Raw genomic sequence first — 20,332 nt, 5'->3', positions numbered from 1 at the left:
AGATCGACCAGTCGGGTCTGACGGACGAGCAGCGGGAGCGGGAGAATGAGGCCAAGCTAAACGAGCTCCGAGCTCTGTCCATCGTCGCTGATGACTGAGGAAGGAGCGGGTCTCAGCTCTGAGTGCTCTGCGGGCAGGAGCTTCACAAGGTTGTGGAGAAACACACTGAACTCTCTCTCCTCTCTCTATCTCTCGCTCCTCTCTCTCCATTTCACTCTGTCTCTCTGTCTCTCTCTCACCACGAATCTGTTCTTTAAATCCTTCCTCCTGTCCTGACGCTGATCAAATGTCTAAGATATTTAAATCAGTGATTAGCAATATACTGTACAGGGTGGTTCAGCTGTCCAGGTACTGGGTGTTCCTGGGGCAGCGTGCGGCTCTCTCCTGTGGCATCGTTTCTGGAGCAGATATAAAGCAGTTTGTCCTCCACAGGAGTTGCAAGCAACCAGATTTGCTATTACACTGTGTGGCATTAAGCACCAGAAGGCATTCGATTCAAAACGTGCATGAATTACACATTGACAGGTGCAGGGCTGTTCTCAGACTGTCGATTATACGTTGACAGGTGCAGGGCTGTTCTCGGACTGTCGATTATACGTTGACAGGTGCAGGGCTGTTCTTGGACTGTCGATTATACGTTGACAGGTGCAGGGCTGTTCTCGGACTGTCGATTATACGTTGACAGGTGCAGGGCTGTTCTCGGACTGTCGATTATACGTTGACAGGTGCAGGGCTGTTCTTGGACTGTCGATTATACGTTGACAGGTGCAGGGCTGTTCTCGGACTGTCGATTATACGTTGACAGGTGCAGGGCTGTTCTCGGACTGTCGATTATACGTTGACAGGTGCAGGGCTGTTCTCGGACTGTCGATTATACGTTGACAGGTGCAGGGCTGTTCTCGGACTGTCGAGGTAACGGCGTTTGCTCCAGTTCACAATTGTTTTTATTTTTTAAAAGGAATCTCAATCTGGTATTCATTCAAATGTCTAAACGTCACTGTGCGTTCCCGTGACGAGAAAAAAAAAAAAAAAACAACACGTAGAAATCTCCTTTTCGAATTAAAGAAACCTTACAAAAAAAAGCAAAGCGGTGGTGCCTTCTAGTGGCTTGAATGGCAAACTGCACCTCTTTATGGAGATCAGCACGGATGCATTTAAATTGTACTGCGTTTAAATGATCCAGACCCCTTTCTCTAAGACCTGTAACCCTAAACCACCCGGTCCCAAACACTAGACAACACTAACACTGCACTTTAAAACTGCTGTAAGAATTGCTTCCCTTCCTTTTTAAAATAAACCGGGGGGGGGGGGTTATTATCGTGCATCTGCAAGTGTCATTCTAAAGAGGAATGCGCTGATTCTGGGTTGATTGTCAGGTGGAGCCGGCAGCCTGCGAGTGAAGGGCGTGTCGTCTCGTCTCGACAAAAAATAAAATCTTTCCCAGGAAAAGAGCCAGTACAGTAGCACACTAGTCAGAGATCCAGCGGGTCTGTGTTTGTTTTAAAAAAAAATTAATTTTTTTTTTTTTTTTTTTATGATAATATAGCAAAGTCGTTCAGGTGGAAAGGATCATTAAAAAAGGAAGGAAGTCAACAGTTTTTGTTCAGTATCAAAGTAGCCAAAAACTACTCGAACACTAAAATGAACAATTATTATTATTATTATTATTATTATTATTATTATTATTATTATTATTTATTATTATTATTATTATTTTAATATTTTTTAATTTCTCCTACAGCTCTGGCCAAAAGTTTTGCATCATTTTGCTTCATGAAGTCGAATGAAACCTGCTGAAATTATGTGACATTAACCAAAGGAATTGTGTACCGCTTTGTAGTTTTCCCAAATCGTTTCTTTTGATTATATGATGTTAAATAGAAGATCTAAATTATGTTCATTTAAATTATGTTCATTCTCGATTCTAGAAGTCTTTTGGCCACAGCTGTACAGCTCTGCAATGTAACGACCATTCCAGCTCAGTGTTGACGGCAGGTATTTCTTTCTGGATGAGGGTGTTTTAGCAAGGGTGCGGTACTGTAGCGGAAAGCCCTACACATATACCCAGCACTGCCCCCAAAGAGAGCCTACATCACGGGGAGGGCCCCCGGTGGGAGTGCAGCGCTGCCCTCCCTTGGAAGCTTTGCCCCACAGGAGGCTGAGTGAACCTAATGTAGCATAGCACTTAGCATCCTTTCAGGTTCAGTTTAAGCTTTTGTGATTGTTTCGATCCGAGATCAATTCTGATGCGTGTTTGTTTGTTAAGCTTGTGTAAAGAGCTGTAAAAATAAATAAATAAATACATGTAAAATGAGTAAAGCCTTTTTAAAAAAAAAACTCGCCAGATTGTATGCAATAAAATGATTACTTGTATGTTCTGTGGTTTTTATGTGTACATGATGTTCCTTATCCCGCCCCCCTGTCGGGGGATGAAATCCCAGACAGCAGGGGGCGGATGTGCATACTGGAAAACCGCATATCCATTTGTGATGAAAGTTGGGATAAACATTATTCCGCTGAAGTTGTTGGGGATATCAGAATGCAGGCCTGCATGGAGATGCCTCTCTGCCTGTGTCACGTCTGCGTCTATACATGCTTAGTTTGGAACTAGGCGTCGTGTTTCTAAACGAAAATACATGTTCCCAATATAAGTTTTTAATTTCTTAAACTGCACGGTTGAAACCTGCTTAGTCTAGAACTGCACGACAGGTAAGATTGATATATTTTGTTAGCTATGATGCTTGAAATGAACTATGTGGACTAACTCTTCCCAAGCGAGGACCATCGTGTATTACGCAAGCACGTTTTCAAAAAGTTACTCCACACCGAATTGACACATGACTTGGAGAAACGGAATATTATTTTAAGAAAGTGGTCCACTATGAAAGGCGCTATATACAGATGATTATTATTAATCTGCGTGGAGACGTGGGAGGGATGTTTCAGGGTGTCTGTAGGACTGAGCTTTGTTCTTGTGAGTTGCGGGGCCAGCGTTCAAAACACAAATCCGATCAGCAATGTTGATTTGAATTTTTATTGTCACGTGATGATTTCTATCAGATAAAACTCGCCCAATTATGTCTAAAATAAAATTGTTGAACAATTTGTAATATCAAACATTACACACACACACACACGCAAAAACATGCATTTGATTAGTTCCAGTATAATTCTGGTAACCCAAGCAAAATGCAGAAAGCAGTGTGTGGTGAAAATAACTATTATCTAATAAACGGGCCGTGCACGACTTATGTAAGTGTTTGACACAACTAATTGAGCGAATATTTTTGAATTACCGTATTCCTTTATTTAAGATGCCCTCCACTTGAAAAGATGCAGGCCATTTCTGAGAAGGAAAAAAATGGTTTAAAAGTTCGTCTTAAATTAGAAGGAATACAGTACTTAACTACAAATGGTGTTTGTCCTGCATAATGTTATTTTTGCTGTCCTATACTACCCTCTGGTGGTAAAATAAAGAAGCAATCTTTATTAAGCTTTGTGCAGCTTCAGCAAAATGCGTGGATTGCCACATCGACAGCATGTCAGCAAAAATGTGTAGCTATTGCAATACTGTAATGCATAAGCATTAAGTATCCTTATCGTTTTTTTTTTTTTTTACAATCCTCACGACATATCTTCCTGGTAGATCCTGCTCCGCTCCCATTTTCCTCTCCGTAAACTGTGCGTTGTCTTGTGATTCCGCTCCGGGTTTTCAAAATGACCTCAACCCGATTCCTGCTGGCTTCGCTCGGGGTTCCAGTCCGGGTTTTAAAGCGTTCTAAATAAAGAGCCAAAATTAAAATAGTAGCAAACAGTGTCCGATTTAAAAGCATGTTAATAATAATAATAATAATTCATGCAGATTAAGATACGTCGCTGGGGGTGAACGAGTTTCTGGGTGAATCTGTTTTTCTTTAAGGAAGCGAAGCTGCATAATGTCGTGAAGACCCCTGAGATGCAGAGACGGTGTGAAGGTATATTTTTATATATATATATATTTGCGTGTAAGAGGTTGTCCGGTCGTTTCGCGTTGTGGTTGTGTTTTCAGTCACACTTTTGGTCGTGTTGTGTAAATTAAGAGTACCGTGAAGTACGGTTTTAATGGTTGGGCCCGGTGAATCCGCGGAGTTTCCTGCGGCGGCGAGCCTGAGATGCGCGCCCTGGTATGGGGGAAACAGTGGCTTACAGCATGGGGCGTGAATAGTGCCGTATTTTAATTGTCGCTCACGGTATTTTGGGAGCACACAGGTGTGTGTGTGTAATATTACGACTTGCTCAGAAATTGCAGTGCTTGGAAACGAGGCGTGTTGTTCCTGACAACAACAACAATAAGATTATTCTGTTCGCTCACGTTTTTAGCGGGTGTTGAGTCTGAAACAATCGCTTGTTTCCTTTATCCGGTAATCTTGTAGGTAGATTAGTAATAAATACATAGATTACTAGTCGATGTTAACATATAATGTACATTTGATGCAAGTTTGCAGCTGGATCAATTGCCGTGTTTAATACAGGCACCCGTTTGGGGTTAAAATGCAGACCAGACTGTTCTGTCTCAATCCTAAAATTCTAGGTGATGCAAAACTTTTGGCCAGAGCTGTAATTGTCAGTTTCTTTTTGCTTCCCTATGCTTTCGCTGCCTTCTAGCGCTTTCCCATGCTTTTGCTGTGCTCTGTAACGCATTCCCATGCCTTTGCTATGCTCTATAACGCTTTCCCATGCTTTTGCTATGCTCTATAACGCTTTCCCATGCTTTTGCTATGCTCTATAACGCTTTCCCATGCTTTTGCTGTGCTCTATAACGCTTTCCCATGCTTTTGCTGTGCTCTATAACGCTTTCCCATGCTTTTGCTATGCGCTGTAACACTTTCTCATGCTTTTGCTATGCTCTATAACGCTTTCCCATGCTTTTGCTATGCTCTATAACACTTTCCCATGCTTTTGCTGTGCTCTATAATGCTTTCCCATGCTTTTGCTATGCGCTGTAACGCTTTCTCATGCTTTTGCTATGCTCTGTAATGCTTTCCCATGCTTTTGCCATGTTCTGTAATGCTCTCCCATGCTTGCTTTGCAACACTTCCATTGCCTGGTGCATATTATTCCCAGCGGTGCTTTCGCTGTCATGTTTCAATCACCCTGTGTGTGTGTCTCCTCCCCAGCAGGCCCTCGTTGCCGGGAGCAGTAGAGCTGGAGAAAGGCCGAGGGAAGATGTATCGGGGTGGGGAGCGGGATTTTCAGACGTCGGCACGGAGGATGGGCACCTCCCTGCTGTTCCAGCTGTCCGTGCACGAGCGTGAGCTGGACCTGGTCTTCCTGGATCACAGCTATGCCAAGCCCTGGAGCGCCCACCCCGATGCCAGCAGCGCCCGGCCCACACGCATGCTGTTCGTCACGCCACGGCGGCAGCAGGATTCCTCCGGGTGAGAGCGGCTGGTTCAATACATACAATAACTCTCGGATGTCTCGATTTCTGCTCATTTGAACCAGATAAACCTGTGTCTCAACTATCGGTTCTCTAGAACGTTGCAACACTTTGAAGCAAGGATATTCAGATAGTCTGGCTGGGTTATTTCCCTAAAGTCTAATGTTCCAAATCAGTAATGTTACTCTATTAAATACGTACGTCAACCGTCATTTTTTTATATTCCAGTAGAAGCTGTAAAAAAATCTCAGAGCAAGTCGTTAAACTACGTTGTAGTAGCTTTTGCTTCTGTGTGATTTATTTCCTTCAAAACTGTACATTGTTCTCCTGCCCTGAAATACTCCAGCTGAAACAACACTTCAGCCTTCATCTCTGTACATGGGGATATTGGGAACTTATGACTGTTTCAGGTCTTTTCTCTTCAGACGGTGTAATATTATCTGGTGTGCCTGCAGAGAGACGGAAATGTCTATCGACGTGGAAACGGTGACCGCGACGCCGATGCCTCTGTATGACGATCAGAAGGCGAGGAGCGTGATGAACGAGTGTGAACGTCACGTGGTCTTCGCACGGACTGATGCGGACGCACCCCCACCGCCCGACGACTGGGAGGAGCAAGTCAACAAGTACGTTAAAAAAAAAAGGGGGGGGGGGGGGGGGGGGGCTTGCAGAGATCCTTCATTATGTGTTTCAGACCGGGGAGATGCCCTTTCCTCGTGTGCTGAGCTGGCTTATTGTAGAGAGGTGTCCAAACTAGTTGTTTGCATTATTGCTGTAAGATCCGGTTGCTTGCGCATCTTTGTTTATTCTTTCATAGTTGCCTTCTCTGCTTTATCGTCACTTTGTCACATTGAGCCACCCAAGCTGCTCCTGCTGTTATTTGCAATAGGTTATTAATGCCCTGTAAAGCTATGTTGTAACAAATAGCAAATACGAGGGCCTCTGTTTAATGCGTATTTCTACAGTGGTGACATTTTAGAGGGAAGATTCTGAAATTTGTAATGCCATGAAAAATACGCATTAGAGAACCAGTCTATGTCTTAAACCACGTGCTTCTGACAGGGGGGTAGCCTGGCGCTTCACACAGAATAGGTCTTGGAGAAATGGAAGACACCTGAAAATGCCCTTTATAGGGAAAAAAAGATGCAGAACAGAGTGGAGGAGCCCTGAAGAGGTCAGAGCAAAGGGAGCAGCCTTAGCCTTATTCCTAGTTATGTTATTGTACCGCAGAGAGCTTTGGGGCTGGAAAATATCCTTTTTAGTGTTTTGTTTCCTACGCAGGGCTGGCTGGTCCATGGCCCAGAACAAGCTGTTCAACAAGGTGATGAAGGCACTGCTGGCTGAGCGGCAGGCAAGACTAGCCAACGAGAAGGTGAGACGGGGGCCCTCGTGGCGCAGTGTGCGTGTGGCTGTACAGCCTGTATTCTGTGCTGGGTCACGCAGTTTTTGAGGTTATTCAGACAGTTAAAGCGACAGTGCTGTCGCAGGGCTCTGTTCGAACATGTGACGCTGTTTGTTTGATGCAGTTCTGATGTTGCCGTTCCCCCCCCAGCAGGCGCTGAACGAGCCGGTGCTGCGCCGCATCGCGGTGGATAAGTGCGCTCGGAAGGTGCGGCACGCCCTGGCCAGCGTCAGCTGGGACACCAAGCTCACCCAGTGGCTGCACTGCACCCTGGTGGATTCGCTCAGCCTGCCCATGCTGGCAGCCTATCTGGACGTGCTGCAGACGCTCAAGGGCAAGGTGAGGAGGTGGTCCGCTCCCCTTTCAAAGCAAGCGCCAAGCCGGCACTCTGGAACAGAACGATGTTCTCCAAGCTGCTGGGCCGCGGCAAACAATCCATTGTTGTCGAGTGTTCGCGTCTGCATTTTGAACTAAAATATAAAATGTCGATTTTACATAAGCTTGGAAAAAGCAGTAGGTTTAATAGAGACTTCAATTATTGCTTGTAGCACTTAATTACTAGTTCCAAGAGCAAAACTCTATGTTGATGAGTGTTTAATGAGCTTTTGAAGCAAACGCAGATCATGTTAATAACCACCTAAAAATAAGTATAAATAAAGGATCCTTGCCATTGTTATTGTTTTGACATAGCTGGTTAATAAACTGATATTAAAATAAAAAAGTGAAGGTCCCGCTCTTTCTGTGAAGAATCAGTAGGCTATTTAGTGTGGTGGCCCAGCCCTGCTGAGCTGATGGCTGTGCTGTGCTCCTCTGCAGGTTCCCACGATGATTGAGAGGATGCTGCTGTCCTCGTCTGTGAAGGGTGGCGCAGCGGGGGCCGAGGCGCTCTCCCTCCTGCTCAAGAGACCCTGGGACCCGGCCGTGGGGGTCCTCTCTCACAACAAGCCGGTATGCCTTCTCCATAGTGACCACACGCCATATGGACCGCAGAGCTCCTGCCAGAGTCACACAGGAGCTGGCGCCAGACTGGGGTGCTGTTCTTTTATCCCAGTAGTGTCTGATGCCAATGCTCCCTTTCTCAGTAAGCAAAGCACTAGAGGCTGACAAATGTATTGTATTGTATTTAAATTGCCAGTTGGTTGCTAAGTTTATTTGCGCTATTAAAATTTCTGTGTAATTTACTTTTCTGTATCCTGCTTCGTAATTATTCTGTACCCTCTGCAGGCACAGGACTTTGTTCACTTGCCAGTTTGTTTACATTAGCTTAGTGTGTAGACAGACGGAGGCTCCCTCCTTCAAGCCTCTCACTCTTTCAACCGATTTCGCTGTCTTGTTTGTTTTGCAGAGCAAGCTCCCAGGGTCCCCCCTAATCCTGATCGCTCCCTCCGGGCCGACCAGTCAAGCCTTCCCCACCTCGCGCCGTCTCCGTTTCTGGCAGTCGCAGCTCTCCTGCCTGGGGAAGGTGTGTTTCTGTCTGTCTGTGTCTGTCAGCAGGGTGCCTGGATTACAGTTAAAACGCATCCAATTCATGCAGTCAAGTTAAACGATGCATCTGTGTGTTAGTTTGGAATCAGCTTGCTTGAATTGTCGTGCAACACCTTTCAGAGGCGTGCATGTGATAAGAAATAATTCTTTTCATCTGTTCAGCTGCATTAAACTCTGGCAGATTGAGGGAGCGAGGCTGAGATCATGCAGGTCAGGAGCACTTGCAGGGTTAGATCACTGCAGGTCTTTCTGATTCATTAAGAAAGCTGGGGCTAATAAAATGTACTGAAAGCCCTTGAATGGGTTTATGTGGAGTTGTTGCTGTAGTGTTTGGAGCCCCTAGCCAGCTGTCGGACTGATGGATAAACCTGTTTGTGTTTCAGGTTATCCCTGTGTCCACACACCTTGTACATAACGGAGCCAATGTTGGGATCACCCAGTGTCTGGAGCACATGATCGGAGCAGTGAGGGGAAAAGTTCTAGAGGTACCATTTATTTGGGTTAAAAATCTCTTCCGGATTGAAGGCGCTTTTACTATGTTAGTTTAGTACTTTTAAACACGATGAGACATTAACCAATATTAAAAAAAAAAAAAAAAAAAAAAAAACCTCACCTACATCGTTAACCCTTTACTGCCCTGGGTATGTTCCCATACCTGTTTTAATGCCTATTTTCTAACTGTCAGATGTATTGGACACTGGCCAGCAAAGAGTTGGAGGGGGCTCCAGCCCTGGTCCCGGAGAGCTGCTGTGGCTACTGGTTTTCGTTTCAACCAATCTCCAAGTTACTTAGTTGAACCAGTTATTGGTTTAATCAGTCAAGATGAACAGGTGTTCCAGATGTTTAGCTACTGCTGATGTAAAGACACCTAGAAAACGTGCTGGATAGGGGCTCTCCTGGACCAGGGCTGGAGACCCCCGGGTTAAAGTGTGTGGTAAAAAAAAATATATATATATATATATTAACCCTAGACCTAATGTAGGGTCGTTTTTATATATTGTGTTTTTTTGTTCTTTTCCTATCTCCGCTAGTGTATTTTGAGTACTTTTTTTTTTTTTTTGCAGTTTTAAAAGAATGCATCAGCTTTTCTTTCTTCGTATCAGCTTTATATGTAATGCTCCAGGTTGCTCAGTTAAATGATGTTGTTGAGGAGTGATTTGCAAACATGGGTTTGCGTTACTGAGCTTCAGAGCTTCACTGCTCCAGATTCACTCCCGTGTCACGGAGCTTTGGAAATCGGATCCTGAGGCTGACGGTGATTGTTTTGAATGTGTGTGTGTGTGTGTTTTTTTTAACTCCCGCCTCTCTGTCCTTCGAACAGGTGCACAGCCACTTCCCACACAAGCCTATCATTCTGGTTGGCTGGAATGTCGGCGCCCTCATCGCCTGTCATGTGAGTAGCTGAGGAACGTCTCCTGTGCATTGGGGTCCCAGCTGGGACAGCAGAGTGAGCCCTTTAAGGTGCACAAGCAATTGAGCGCTTTCTCGTTCAAACGGTTGCTTCTCTAAAATACATCTGAAAGCGACTCAAGCATCACGAGGAGGAAACTGACAATTTGGATGAGCAGATCCAGCCTGTCGGCACATTTTAAACCCTGTTTCGCGCCCCTCGTTGCAGACAATAAGAAAGCTGGCGTTGTTTTTAATTTGTGTTGCTGTAAATACACACACAATGATTGCATGCTGTAATGTGCCCTCAGGTAGCAGTAATGGAGTTTGTGACTGCAGTGATCTGCCTCGGCTTCCCTCTCTTCACCATCACCGGACCCAGAGGGGTAAGACTTTTTTAAAAAAAAAAAAAAAAAAAAAAAAAAAAAAAAACACGTGCATTACAACACCCCATTGCTCCTGCTGTTTTGATCTGTCGTGTCACTGAAAATCCTGATAAAATTATCAAAATGGGCAACTTGTCTGATTTAGTTGAAGACTTTAATAAGCTGCACATGGCATTTGTGTAAAATGGTAAAACGCAGGAGACTTTTTAGAAGTTGTTTAAGATGCCTGATTAAAGCTCAAAGTGGTCTAACATTTTCACACAGGAGTGTCCATTGTTTCTGTATCGCCGATTTACTGACTGAGCATTCTCCCACAGGTAGGTGTGTGAAGGATATCAATAACTCTTGTGGTGTTCTAATAAAAATGCACACTGCTGTGTGTATATATAATATAGTTTTCTATCTAAGGTTGCTTCCCTTTTGAATTCGATATTTCATTACAAGTAGTTCTTTTGCACAGACAGTGTTCTGACAAAGCTTTTGTTTTTTTATTATTTTGTCGTGCAGGATGTGGACGACCCCCTGCTGGACTTGAAGACCCCAGTGCTGTTTGTCATTGGTCAGAACGCCCTGCAGTGCGGCGTGGAGGCCATGGAGGAGTTCAGAGAGAAGATCCGGGGAGACAACAGCATGGTGGTGGTGGGGGGAGCCGATGACAACCTCCGGTGAGCTCACAGACTTGGGGTTTAGAGCTGCAGTATCCCACTGAACAAAGAGTGCCTTTGGGGCTCCACACTGCTAGTGTCAATAACCCTTCAGTCAAATCTCTCTAGGACCACCTGGGTGAAAAGACCACCATGCAGTAGAGGTATCTTTAACATTAGCGATTTACTCCTATTGACTAGACTGTAAAGTCTCTTCTAATATTAAGGCAACCCAAAGTATTCATTATTAAGGCCACCTTCAGCAACCCCAAATATCAAACCATGTTTAAATTCCATCAGATCAATGTTCTGCAAAACATTTTAACAGAGCCTAGCTACATTAGATTGCATTGAATTGATCACCTGGGCTGCTGTATTGAGTAGATGCATCTTTCCAATACTAATAAAGCAACAAAATAATAATATATATATTTTTTTTTTAACTGCGTTTTCTCACAGTTTAGATTTCTGCACACTCTGCTTTATCAGGAGACAGTCTACGTACACCCAAACCGGATTTAACTGTCAATGCCCAGCAGCTCAAATATTTGCCTGTAAAAACACAGGTTAATGAAGATCAGATCGACTGTTTCAAAGCCTTCACTCTGTACGTTGATTTGCAGGATCAGCACAGCAAAGATGAAGTCTGAAGGGCTGACGCAGAGCATGGTGGACCGCTGCATTCAGGTACGTACGTTTCCAGAGCATTTTCATTTGAAATAACACGTTCCCGTCTCCGGTATGGAGCGCTGTGCTGGTGCCTGATTGATTTGATTGATTTATTGGCAGGACGAGATTGCGGATTTCCTGACGGGAGTTCTGACCCGCGCTGAGAGCCATGCTGCGGCCGACCCCCGCGACCTCGACACGGAGAAGAAGAAGAAGCAGCGTGACTCGCGGAGGGAGCTGCCGTTCGAGCTGGAGAAGAGCAGGCCTGCCTCCCCGGCCACGCGGCTGCCCATCTCCCCCTCCGAGTCGGAGGTGAGTGATTCTGCAGGGCTAGGGAGCTCTACAGCAGGGGTGTGCAATCAATCACAGTCCTGGAGGGCCATTCCACTCCAGGCTAAGTGAGGTAATGAACCACTTCAGGGTCTGGATGGAGGGTTAATTGGTTCAGTTAAACAGCTTAGACCAGTTCGGGACTTGTCCTAATTTTAGTTAATTGACCCTTCAAATTTAGCTTGTTGTTCCACTCAGTTTTATTTTTGACTCTGTAGCAGCAGAAGCACAGCTACTGCACCCGATTCCATGCACAGAAAGTCACGTGCCAACATTCTGAATCCGAAACGCTCCCCTAAATACCCACCCTTGCCTGTCCTTTCTGTTTTTCCTTTAGGATTTGTCAAGTGTTTCCAGCAGTCCGGCCTCCAGCCCAAAGACTAAAACGTCAGCTCTGTCTCCGGCTCAGAAATCCAGCCTGATCACAGCTACCCAGCTGCTGAAAACACACATGCAGAGATCGGGAGCCGTGCTTACGCACAAACAAGCACAAGGTACAGGCTGTGCGCTCTCAGAGCCGTATACATGCAGCAGCTTCGCATCACCCCATAGAACGAACCCATTTTGCTTCATAAAGTCGAGTGAAACCAGTTGAATAATGTGCCACTACTGGAGCAAACATTGTCAGTTCGGGGGATACAGTTCTCTAACCTGGCATTGATAGAACTCCTATATAGAGGGAAAGCTGGGGGATCTGTTAGAGAAGGTACAGGGTTACAAGTTTGGCAGGGGGTGGGGTATATCTTAGCATGGAGTATTGCCTCTGTTGAAGGTGAAATGGCTTGTCCTGGGCCCTCTTCCTCTCTCTGTGTGTGCCTCCTCGCTGTTCCTGTCTTTCCTTCTATAACTTTTTTTTTGTCTTTTTTTCTCCTTCTCTGTTCGTTTCAGCTCAGTTTGCTGCTTTTCTGAAACAAAACATGCTGGTGAGGAAGGCAGCTCCTCCTGGCAGCCCCTCCTGTCTCTTTGGTGAGTATCTCTCTGTCTCTCTTATCTGTCCTGCGCTCTACAGCTATGGCCAAAAGTTTTGCAGCGCCCCATAGAGCTAATTTAACTCATTTTGCCTCAGTCAAAATAAATTATATGTGATTTTAAATTACCTTCAGATAGGTGTTTATTATGTCTCAATCCTAAAATTCTAGGTGATGCAAAACTTTTGTTCAAAGCTGTACACAACCGTTCTACCCCAATCGCTCACTGTTCCCTCTTTCTCTGTGTTTAAACTTGACCCGCCCCCCTCTTTGTATTATTATGTGTTTGTTTTACTCACTGTGCTTCTCCCTATCTCCTCTTCTATTAAGGTATCCTTGTATACTGTAAAGCCATAAATATATGCAAGCCTTTTATTATGTGTTTTTCACATATGGGGTGTTTTTGGCATGAATATAAAATTCCACTAACAATAAGTACTTCATATATTGCAACAGTTGGCCAACATTTCTGGAGCAAAATTGATTTTTATGGATGGGATTCGCCAAATACTTACGGCTTTACAGTATTCCTTTTGAGGCTTCATATTTACAGAGGTTTATTTGAAAACCCTCCTGACGAATTCAATATTCAAGCCCTGCTCCCCTCTCTCATTTCCTTCTTCCCTCGCTATCTCTTTGTCTCTCCCTTGTGAGGTTGTGGGCCCAGGATCTGGTATTTATTGGTATGTGATGAAGCAATAGAGCCCAGGCTTTGCCCTTGAGCAGGTCTGACTGTGTGTGTGTGTGTGTGTGTGTCTCTCTCTCTCTGTCTCTGCAGTGCCTGTGTCCAGCGGGCAGGTTGAAGGGCTGGACAAAGAGGACAGAGTGCAGCTGAAGAGACAGACCTCCCTCCCCACGCCGGCCAAGTCCCCCAAGAGAGCCAAAATCAAAGTGACAATCCTGTCCCACGGGGAGAACGCAGGGAGCACCACTGCCATGGCTGCGCAGGACGGTAACGATTCGAACCACATCAAGCCGCGGTTTCCTGTTTCTTCCTTGTGGATTCAAAATGCAGTTCAGCAGCCAGCCAGTGCATTGATCCTGTGAATTTCACAGCTTAGAGGATACAATCCAGGCGTGTTCTCGGGTGATACAAACTGATTTTTTTTCACCCCTCAGGGGCCAGAGCTTGGGTATCACCTTGTGCTGGACGGCATCCTGTACCCTGTATTTGATCCTCGTGTTGTCTTTCTGTACCAGGAGCCTGTGAAGATGTCTACAGAAATGCAAATCCGCCACTGGAAGACCGTCGGTCTCGCCAGAGAACCAGATTCTGGGATCTGTCCGGGGCTTGGTTGGGTTTTAAATCTTGACATGTTCCTCTTTGTTTTCCTTGATCTAGGAGGCGCAGGGAGGAAGCCTTTGACTGTGACAGTGGGGCAATCTGTTGCCAGGGCCAAGGAGCTGTCAGGGCTTCTTACAGGACAGAGGTGCGTGTTTGTGTTCAGATGTGCCTCCAAGATCTCCCCGCGTTGCTGATTTTATATACCGTGCACGTGGGTGTTCCAAAGCGGGTGCGTTTTCCGTATTTCTATGAAGGCTGTCGCAGTGTGACATCGCTGTACCTGCTTCAAAGCTTTGCAGCAACAGCAATGCTTAATCCATAACTAACTTTCTATAGAGGATTTTGCTCTTTTACTTTTGGCAGTCAGTAAGTAAAATAAATACAAGTCAGCAAGCACTCTTTTAAAATCATTAAATCATTTTCCCCCGCTGGGAATCCATGGATGTATTTTTACCTATCTGTGGTGGATGTTGCTGATAGTGAGCAATTTATTATTATTATTTTTTTAAAGTAGGATTTGTTTTTAATCAGTGATAGAGTAAGAGCTTTGTGTCTCTCTGTATCTCCAGATCTGCTAGTGTGTCTGAAGCCTCAGGTGGTGGAGTGGTGGCCCCCAGCTCCTTCCACAGCCAGCAGAGCTGCCCGGGGCCTGGCTCCCCCCGCCCTGCTGCAGCCACACAAGGTACCTCCCGGCGAACTGGACACAGAACAGACCTGGCTGACCCCAGTATTTCTGGATCATTTCCCCTTTTCTCCAGCTTTTGGAAAGAGAGAGCAATGGCTTGACTTGGAACGATTCTTTTTTTTAAAATTATTATTATTACTTTTTTTTTGTGCATAGATTTGAGATCAGATTTATTTATTTTTTTAAATTACTAGTCAAAGGCACTTAACTTCTGCGTTGAGTGATTTAAAAGCCGTTTGGATGGAGCTTTGCTTTCTCCCAGGGCACTGGCATTTTTGCTGCTACACCAAGGCTATAAGTGACACAGAAAGTAGAAAATGTCACTGAGATTTCCTGCCCTACCTTAGAGCAGACTGTGGAGAGTTTGAGTACTTGATTAACTGTAAACAAGGGAGGCGGAGGGAATGTTTTGTGTTTAATTAAGTGTTGTTCAGTTAATTAACAACAACCTAAAACCTCTTAAAGGCAATGCCTCTTAAAGTGTGAGTATCTGCACCTCCCAGAGCTCTGTGATTGATCCTCAGTCTGTGTATCTTCGCCTCCCTGAGCGCTGTGATTGATCCTCAGTCTGTGTGTGCGCCTCCCTGAGCGCTGTGATTGATCCTCAGTCTGTGTGTGTGCGCCTCCCTGAGCGCTGTGATTGATCCTCAGTCTGTGTGTGTGCGCCTCCCTGAGCGCTGTGATTGATCCTCAGTCTGTGTGTGTGCGCCTCCCTGAGCGCTGTGATTTGATCCTCTCTCCAGGCACCCCCTCTGCTAGCAGCTTGCTCCAGGGCTTGAGTTTCAGCATCCAGGAAATTGTCACCCGGTCTCCCAGCTTGCCCTCCACAGCAGCCAGTGCAGGGACCAGCACTCAGGTAACCTACACCTGGAACAGACCCACCGCCACACAGGTAACTCTTACACCAGACTGCTAAAAATGACTTGACTTCCGCTCTGCAAGCATGCACCTCACATAGGTTCCACCACCTTACTGTTTGGTACTTGCTTCCTTGTGCATGTTCATTTATTTATTTGTTTTTAAAAAACAGTTTTGTTGATTTTATTTACTTTTTCAGTCAATGACTGTCTGTTTACCGCCAGCTTCACTGCCTTCCTCCCAGTCCCTCAACCCTAACCAGTAGGCCACACTTCCTCACAGTCCTTAAGATGTAATCCTTAGCCTGCTGTGTCTGAATACTTCCGTAGATCGTACGTGCTGAAGAGCTGAGCTGTGCAGCGTCAATTGTGCATGTGCGTGCGTGTAGAGCAAAGCTGTGTCACGTGACCTGATGTGTGTGTGTGTTCCTTGGCAGGCTCCCGGAATGAAGACGCAGGGCCAGGTTCTGGGCACCTTCACCACTGGGAGTGGCACACTGGTCAGGACCCTTCCTGTGGTCACCAGCGGGGGAGGGGGCACCGGCAAAACCACCGCCATCCACCAGCTCCTCGCCAACGGAGGGCTGGCCAAGCTCGCCAGCAGCCTGCCGGGACTGGCACACATCTCCAACCAGAGTGGCGGTACGTCTCCGGGGTGCAGCAACGCCAGTTAGACGCGTTGGAGCAAACACAAGGCAGATCTCGTTTCTCAAGACTCTTCAGATTTGTGGGTTTCGTGTGAAAGGCATTGAAATTAAGTTGCCTTGCATTTCAAGGCTTCTAGGGTTCCGGTCACATGCTAGTTGAAACTTGGCAGGTTCACTGTCAACTAAATGAATGCAAGTGAAGATCTTTCATCCGCCATTGTTTTGTGTCGCTCATTGCACTGCTGTGTCTGAGAGTCTGTTCGTGGTCCCCACCTGGTTAGATAAAGGATTTCATGATAATTTTTTGTACCCTGGCAGGGCTGAAGGCACCGACCACCATAACTGTAACCCTGCGAGGGCAGCCAAGCAGAGTGACCACCTTCAGCCAGTCTGCAGCTGGCACGATGCTGCCAGGACCCAGCGATATACAGGTGTGTGTTACAGCTGCTTCTCCAGCACAGTGCTGCCCGGATCCAGGAATTATACAGGTGTGTGTTGCAGCTGCTTCTCCAGCACAGTGCTGCCCGGATCCAGGAATTATACAGGTGTGTGTTGCAGCTGCTTCTCCAGTACAATGCTGCCAGGATCCAGCGATTATACAGGTGTGTGTTGCAGCTGCTTCTCCAGTACAGTGCTGCCAGGATCCAGGAATTGTACAGGTGTGTGTTGCAGCTGCTTCTCTAGTACAGTGCTGCCAGGATCCAGGAATTATACAGGTGTGTGTTGCAGCTGCTTCTGCAGCACAGTGCTGCCAGGATCCAGGAATTGTACAGGTGTGTGTTGCAGCTGCTTCTCTAGTACAGTGCTGCCAGGATCCAGGAATTATACAGGTGTGTGTTGCAGCTGCTTCTGCAGCACAGTGCTGCCAGGATCCAGGAATTGTACAGGTGTGTGTTACAGCTGCTTCTCCAGCACAGTGCTGCCAGGATCCAGGAATTGTACAGGTGTGTGTTACAGCTGCTTCTCCAGCACAGTGCTGCCAGGATCCAGGAATTATACAGGTGTGTGCTGCAGCTGTTTCTCCAGCACAATGCTGCCAGGATCCAGGAATTATACAGGTGTGTGCTGCAGCTGTTTCTCCAGCACAATGCTGCCAGGATCCAGGAATTATACAGGTGTGTGCTGCAGCTGTTTCTCCAGTGTCCAATCGTTGACTACAAAGCCTGCGGAGCCTCCCTGTGGTATGTGTGGAGCACGTGCAAAAACACTGAAGAGTAAACAGGCACCACAAATCAAATTTTATAATTGCTGGCAAATTACGAAGCTGATATTCATTTTTAATTCACATCTCATGCCTTGCTTTGAAACTGGTCAGAGGGGGAGGAAGTGGCACTTCGGGCGACATCAATGGTGCTGCCACCACTGTTCCAGACGTCCTTGTTTCATTTCACTTCCAGTGTGTGAAAGAATGACGTCAACTTCCTCGCTTTTCACAAGCGTTTTAAGCAGTGCAGTTAACACCTGTGCCCTAGAGCAGCTGACAGTAGAAAACTAGGACTTGTCTTTTATGAGGTACTTGCTTCTACCATGTTATGAAGTATTGCAATACATTTTCATTTGTCATTCATTGAGCCCCTTGGTTGGTTAGTGCTGATAGACGTGCTGATAGTGTGATTCATTGTAATCCTGCCCCCCCTGTACTGCTTATCCACATCGCAAAACAAGAAGCTGAGCTACACGCAGAGCCACGGGGAGAAATAAGTTATTTTCAGGTCCCAGCCAGGACAACTGGTGTATAAAACAGTGTTGCTATCGGATAGAGCAATCTTTCCTACGAGGGAGTTGATTTGCAGGCCCATCAAGCTTGCAACAGCCACACAGCACTGTGCTGTTGCTTCCAGAATTAATGAAAGGCTTAGTTTTTTCTCTTCCTGTCTTGTCTCAAGATGTCCACTCGTTTTGCTAACGGACCCTGCTTCGATTCTGTAGAGCCCTGACCCTGTGCTGGGGAATGTCGTCGCCCAGGCCGCCACTGCCAACACGCCCCCCGCCAAGACCCTCCCGCAGCTGGACCTCGGCAAAGTGCCCGGCGGTGCAGATGGTGAGAAAGGGCCAGTCCTGCCAGCTGCCACGTCTCCACCCATAGGTGAGGCAACTCGGACGCTGCTGCAGCTGCTACTGCACTGCACGCTCCTGTCCTGCAGTGCTCCAGACAGGGGGGACACGCGCACAGAGCTGCCCGCCAGGCGCAAAGTGTGTTCAGCCTGTGTTAGCTGCTTCTTTCTTAACTAGATATAAACGTTTTTGGAATTGTTAAATTTAGAGCTTTCACATGCACCTTCACTTCAGCAGCTTTTTATCTCCATGTATATCTCAGAGGCTCCTTTATTACCCCTAATTCTATAGTTACTGCTCTCTCCCACCTTGATTGGAAAGCTACTTGTATGTATACCTGCTGGCTCCTGTTTCTCAGAAGATTCTTGAAGGGTCCTGCCCGTGTTTCTCTGTGGCAGCGATTTGTATTTTACACACAAACCTACCCCTGTCTTGTGGCTAGCAGAATCCCCCATTCTGTGGGAGTGCTATTAGGAGGGCTGTCATCTCTTTGACTCTGCACTCTCACACTTCAGTTAGGTTACATTTACAAGTTGTTTTTTAAAGATCAATGACAATGCTTTTACACTCTACTGTCTCATTAGTCTTTCTAAAGCACAGACCCTGGGAGGAGGATGATTTTAATTTATTACTCATGGATTAACTCCTTAACCTCCAAACCTGTTGACATGTTGCTGTTCAGACAATAGAATCAAATAGGCAAAGCCTATTGCATCTGCCTTCCAGGTTTCTTCAAGTTACTTTAGTTAAAGTATTGCAAGAAAAGGACCAGAAGGGGGTTCGCTTTCCATTGTCTCATCACAAGTAAACGGCAGGCTTAGCCTTTCAAAAAAGCTATAGACCAGAGTTATAGAAGCGGTTTGACTTTTCCTGTAGGCTTCAAGTGTGTTTGCTCTGTGGTCCCTTGTTTCAGTAGCATGTCTGTTGTTCACCCTGCCTTGGTTACTGGAGAGTACCAAGTTGAAACCAGTACCCTCTAGTTGGTGCGTTTGGCCACATCCGGTTCATGTGTGACCATTTCAGTTTATCTTCACAAATCATTCCATTAGAGACGCCCGACCCCTTGAATATGAATCCTTTCAGCTTGATTAGGCATAAGGCATGTGTTGCATTGATTAGTGAATCAAATGACAGCTAATAAAATCGGAATGGTTTCTAGTTTTAGGTCTTAATATTGATTTTTTTTTTTTTTTAATGTATTCAAATTGATTGAAATTCTTTACTAAATTCCACACGTCTGAAATCTGTAATGTATTGACAGGCGTGTGTGTGTGTGTGTGTGTGTGTGTGTGTGTGTGGTTAGTTCCACTCCATGCTTTTTAAGTCCTGTATCTGATCTGGTTAGCCCCCCTCCTATAATGAGCAGCACTGTGTCTATCGGGCTGACCCTTTCTCTCGTTGCAGTGACCACCACCAGCCCGACCAAGACTCTGTACGTCATGTCCGATGCCAGGCTGTCTGCTCTCACCAAGTCCATCCTCCCTCAGCAGCCCGAGACAGGGCTGGGATCACTGGGGATTACCCCCCCCTCGGCGGGCGCAGTCACCTTCACCACTCCTGCCCTCGCCAGCACCCCCTCCTGCACCGTCGTCCTGTCCAAGCAGGGTACTTCCAAAACTGTCCTCCTCGCCCCTGCTGGAGACCAGCTCTGCCTCCCCCTGTCCAAGCCCCCCGTGTGTAGGGTAGAGACCTTGGGCCGGGTCCCCTCAGTGCTGGATGAGGGGAGTACTATCCTCCACACCACAGAGACCTTCAATCAGGCTCCTGGCACCACCATCATTACCTTGTCGGGCAGCTCCGTGGCCACCTCAGCAGGACCCCAAGGACCCGGGACTGACCAGCAACATTGAGAGCATGTGGAAGGATGGAGGCTGCTGAATCCACTGCATCAGTATTACTGCCTTTGCTTTGTGGCTGTCAGTCTGAGGCTGGAAATGTTGTTCTTTTTGATCTTGCTACTCATTTGGTTGCAGCTTTTACTTTTCAGCAGCTTTCCTGGGGTGTTTTAAGTGCTGTCAGAAGTGTGACTGTGGTGCAGGGTGTTTTCACAGCCAGAGGAGAGAATTATTGCACGCTTTAACAGACCAGGACAGTCTGCTGGAAGGCAGAAC

The 20,332-nt window shown here is 46.3% G+C and overlaps 1 protein-coding gene across 10 annotated transcripts; it reads left to right on the top strand.

The window, feature by feature from the left end:
• Window positions 1–20,253, top strand: LOC121303160 (KAT8 regulatory NSL complex subunit 3-like). Of its 10 annotated transcripts, none has more exons than XM_041233666.1 (23): window positions 1–149; window positions 5,160–5,417; window positions 5,875–6,045; window positions 6,701–6,791; window positions 6,972–7,160; window positions 7,638–7,769; window positions 8,167–8,283; window positions 8,690–8,791; window positions 9,628–9,699; window positions 10,007–10,081; window positions 10,589–10,746; window positions 11,349–11,412; window positions 11,515–11,706; window positions 12,062–12,218; window positions 12,613–12,690; window positions 13,471–13,644; window positions 14,035–14,122; window positions 14,547–14,659; window positions 15,406–15,554; window positions 15,957–16,161; window positions 16,485–16,654; window positions 18,096–18,252; window positions 19,626–20,253. In XM_041233666.1, exons 1-23 carry the CDS (start codon window positions 91–93, stop codon window positions 20,069–20,071), a joined length of 3,417 nt encoding a protein of 1,138 aa, XP_041089600.1. In that variant the 5' UTR covers window positions 1–90; the 3' UTR covers window positions 20,072–20,253. The 10 variants fall into 10 exon arrangements, with proteins under 10 accessions (XP_041089600.1, XP_041089599.1, XP_041089601.1 ...); XM_041233665.1 differs by having other exon boundaries at window positions 5,157–5,417; window positions 6,975–7,160; XM_041233667.1 differs by having other exon boundaries at window positions 5,157–5,417; window positions 16,485–16,597.
• Window positions 20,254–20,332: the final 79 nt, after the last annotated feature.

This window comes from Polyodon spathula, chromosome 31 (genome assembly GCF_017654505.1).
Source record: "Polyodon spathula isolate WHYD16114869_AA chromosome 31, ASM1765450v1, whole genome shotgun sequence".
NCBI lineage: Eukaryota > Metazoa > Chordata > Actinopteri > Acipenseriformes > Polyodontidae > Polyodon > Polyodon spathula.
Note: the sequence above shows the minus strand (reverse complement) of the source record. Positions and strands in the feature narration are given on the sequence as shown.

Coding starts and splice junctions, on each gene's coding strand:
- LOC121303160 (XM_041233664.1), top strand. CDS start 91: ATGACTGAGGAAGGAGCGGGTCTCAGCTCTGAGTGCTCTGCGGGCAGG. Junction 8,792..9,627: donor TGAGGGGAAAAGTTCTAGAG/GTACCATTTATT, acceptor TCCTTCGAACAG/GTGCACAGCCACTTCCCACA. Junction 10,082..10,588: donor CCATCACCGGACCCAGAGGG/GTAAGACTTTTT, acceptor TTTGTCGTGCAG/GATGTGGACGACCCCCTGCT.